A 4,036-nucleotide genomic window follows, 5' to 3' on the forward strand; every position below is an offset into this window, starting at 1 on the left:
ATTATTGAATGTCCAAATTTATTCTCTATACTCTTAATAAATTTTAACTTTAGTCCTTCAAAGTTAACTTTTATTAAGGTTGGTTAGATAATGATAATGATAACGATTTAGATGCAATAAACTATACTATGCAAGTATATTTTTAATTTTTTTTTATAGAGGAAAGATTAACAAAGATATATTTTTTTAAATTCAACAATAAACTAACTATTTAAGGACTATTATTAAAATTTATCAAAAGTATATTAAATTTAGATATTTGAAAGTACATTGATTAAAATGTAACATATTTCAAAGTATAGAGACGAAATTAAAGTAGTATTTTAGCCTATTTTTAAACATAAAAATGTGTATAGTACATTTTAAAAAATTTAAATTTAAAATGTAGTAGATATGAACCTTCACAGAGTCTAAAAAATATATAATCTAAAATGTAAAGATGATACTAAATTAATGGTTTAGAAATCAATCAAATAAATAAATAAATATATTTACTTATGGATCTAACATACATTAAATGTCTTTCGATCGATAATGTATTACAATATGACCATAACGCTACAAATGTAGAATATGAATATTTAAACTTGAAACGTTAAGAAAATAAGTATATAGCAAAAATAAAAGATTTGTATACATCTAATGATCAAGTATGCAAATTTGATATACTTTTACAATCTTCTTCTGGAACATGAAACCGTAATAATCTGTCAACTACGTTGTGGCGATCTATTCTATTTAGGGTTGCTTATCCAAATGAAACTAAAATATTCCAATTTTGTCCTCGACGAGCCATTGACTCTAAGTCTCCTATTACGCACTCATCTTCCTTCTCCTATATCATCATCCTCCATCTCCACCATTGTTGCTCAGTTTCTTCTGCAACAATGGCGATTCCCTTCCTTTCTCTACTCTTACCATTCTTTTTCCTCTCACTCTCAAGTAGACCTCGATCCCCTTCTTCTCCTTCTTCTTCATTTCTGTATTTCTCTCTAACTATCTCCTCATTCCTTTCTTGCAGGTGCAGAAATCTCCAGCCTCGTCGGAATCAACTACGGTCAGCTCGGCAACAACCTCCCTCCGCCGTCTGATTCCGTCAATTTAATCAAATCCCTAAATGCCCAAATCGTCAAAATCTACGATGCAAATCCCCAAATCCTCAAAACCCTAAAAAACACCGATCTGCGAGTCTCTGTTATGGTCCCTAACGACCTCATCATCAACATTTCTTCTAACCAAAATCTCGCCGACGACTGGGTTCGGACCAATGTCCGGCCATTTTACCCCCAAACCAAAATCCGTTACCTCCTCGTCGGAAACGAAATCGTTTCCTCCACTGGAAACGAAACCTGGTTCAGTTTAGTACCGGCGATGCGCAGAATCAAACGCTCTTTGAAAACTTACGGTATTCGTAAAGTGAAAGTCGGAACATCCTCCGCCATGGATGTTCTTCAATCGTCTTTTCCGCCATCGAACGGGACTTTCCGGGCGGATATTGCTGAGCGAGTTATGAAACCGATGTTGCAGTTTCTGAACCGGACGAAATCGTTCTTCTTCCTTGATGTGTATCCGTATTTTCCTTGGGCAATAGATTCGGTTAATATCAAACTCGATTATGCTCTGTTTGAATCGAAGAACATCACGTATTCGGATCCGGGTTCGGGTTTGATTTACACGAATCTCTTCGATCAAATGGTGGACTCGGTGATTTTCGCTATGAAACGTCTCGGGTTTCCCGATGTGCGAGTCTTTATCGCCGAAACTGGTTGGCCTAACGGCGGCGATTACGACCAAATCGGCGCCAGCATTCACAACGCCGCCGTCTACAACCGGAATATCGTCAAACGGGTCACATCCAAGCCACCGGTTGGTACACCGGCTCGACCGGGCCGGGTCCTGCCGACGATTATATTCTCTTTGTATAATGAGAATCAGAAACCGGGCCCGGGTACGGAGAGGCATTTCGGACTGTTGTATCCGAACCGGACGGCGGTATATGAGATGGATTTGAGTGGTTCCACGCCGGAGACGGAATTTAAGCCGCTGCCGGCGGCGGAAACTAATGAGCCGTACAAGGGGAAGATTTGGTGCGTAGTGGGGAAGGGGGCGAATATGAGTGACGTTGTTGGGGCTTTATCGTATGCTTGCTCGCAGGGGAATAAAACCTGTGAACCGATCCGGAAAGGCGGTCCGTGTTATGAACCGGATTCTTTAAAACGACATGCGAGCTTTGCGTTTAGTTCATACTGGGCCCAGTTTAGAAAGGTTGGTGGGACCTGTTACTTTAATGGCTTGGCAACTCAAACCATCAAAGACCCAAGTAAGTTATTCTTATTATTAATTTTTATTTTTTATAAAATTTAAACTCCGACCCCAAATAAAATAGTATATGTCGAGCTATATTCACTTAAAAAGAATCGATTTTAGATCAAAACAAGAATGATTCTGAAATAATTAATATCATTTTTATTATTTTCGAAATTAGTACAAAAATTTTATTTTCATTAGAGCAGATAGGAATTTTATCTATCTCAAAATTACTCCCTATATTTTACTCATCTTTTATGTCATTCTTATTTTGATTTGGTGTGCTATTAAATAATTATTTTATTAACATATTTGGATATGGTTGATTCATTTGTTGATGATTTTTTTTTCAAGTAACATTCAATTGCTATATTCACTCGCGGAAATAAAAATAATAACTTAATGACCTAAACGGTTGTTATGAACTACATGTAAAATTGACATTTTTAGTATAATGAAAATTTGAGCATTTGATTTCAAAGAAACGATACCAATTATTGTTGATGATTTTTAGTATATCTATATATTTTCATTTCTTTTGAGTTTTATACATTTAACCTTCCAATTTTATTTTGCAGGTTATGGAAAATGCAAGTTCCCGAGCGTAGTGTTGCAAGGATAATAACGTAATTGCGCAATTTTTTAGTTTTTAATTTTTAGTTTATTATAAATAAGTTCTAATTTTGATTGTTGAATTAGGAGGGTGGTTTGGGCATCCCATTTCTATTTTATTTTATTTATTTTTAATTTTTAAAAATATCAGTGAACGAAGGGCTGAATTGGAAAAATTACAAAACAATTAAATGGCAAATTTGACCCCAATAATTTAGAAAAAAAATTAAAATTTAGTCAATCAATTTATAATTAGAATTTAGTTTATATGATTTGATAAATCTCTCATAAATAATTCTATAAAATTACTACTTATGAGGTTTTATCAATCACAAAAATTAAATTCTAATGTTTAAAATTGTATTAAGTAAATTCTAATTTTTTTTTTAAAAAAAATTATAGGGATTAAAAATTTGTAATTTAATCTAAAATCGGTTTGATGTTAGAAAAAAAAAATGGTAGAAACTATTTTATTTTGTTGGTGAGAATGAAATGGGGCGCCCAAATCACTTTACCGATTTTTTTGATGTAGAATTTGACTAATTCCACTCCCTATTGTCTTCTTTTGTGCCTTGTCTTTTTCATCAACGCGTGGAACACTTTTTCAACGGCCGTTTTTATGCAACCCAACGGCTATTTTCTCTTTCTTGTTTTTTTTTACTTTATTAGGGCAAATATCAATTTGGATTTAATCAATTTAAATTCTAAATTAATAATTATATTAATTTAAATTATGAATTTCGATAAGTTTAGGGTTTAAATTGATACACTAGTAAAAATTTAAAGGTAATAAAAGTTCAGAATTTAAATTAATATAATTATTAGTTTAGAGTTTAGATTGATACAATCATAAAAATTTGGGATTTAAATTAATATAATTATTAGTTTAGAGTTTAAATTGATACAATAATTTAATTTTTGGTTTAGGGATATAAATTGACATGGAAAATGTTTGTGAGAAGAATAAGAGGTGAAATAGAGAGTTGAAACTTGAGTGACATAAGAGGATATATTATTAGATAATGGAACAAAATACATATATCATGTAACAGACCTTAAAATTGTGTTTTACAATAAGAAAAATACTTAAATGCACCCTGAAATTCATGGTAGTGGG

General features: G+C 32.7%; 1 protein-coding gene across 1 annotated transcript; it reads left to right on the forward strand.

The window, feature by feature from the left end:
• Window positions 1-693: 693 nt before the first annotated feature.
• Window positions 694-3,562, forward strand: LOC120077149 (probable glucan endo-1,3-beta-glucosidase A6). Its single transcript, XM_039031052.1, has 3 exons — window positions 694-942; window positions 1,022-2,320; window positions 2,886-3,562. The coding sequence occupies exons 1-3, from the start codon at window positions 888-890 to the stop codon at window positions 2,927-2,929; spliced, it is 1,398 nt and encodes a 465-aa protein (XP_038886980.1). The 5' UTR covers window positions 694-887; the 3' UTR covers window positions 2,930-3,562.
• Window positions 3,563-4,036: the final 474 nt, after the last annotated feature.

The sequence above is a fragment of the Benincasa hispida genome, chromosome 5 (assembly GCF_009727055.1).
Source record: "Benincasa hispida cultivar B227 chromosome 5, ASM972705v1, whole genome shotgun sequence".
NCBI lineage: Eukaryota > Viridiplantae > Streptophyta > Magnoliopsida > Cucurbitales > Cucurbitaceae > Benincasa > Benincasa hispida.

Excerpts from the sequence above, each read along its gene's own strand:
- LOC120077149 (XM_039031052.1), top strand. The coding sequence starts at position 888 with ATGGCGATTCCCTTCCTTTCTCTACTCTTACCATTCTTTTTCCTCTCA. Across the intron at positions 943-1,021 it reads CTTTTTCCTCTCACTCTCAA|GTGCAGAAATCTCCAGCCTC; the intron begins GTAGACCTCGAT and ends CCTTTCTTGCAG. Across the intron at positions 2,321-2,885 it reads TCAAACCATCAAAGACCCAA|GTTATGGAAAATGCAAGTTC; the intron begins GTAAGTTATTCT and ends TTTATTTTGCAG.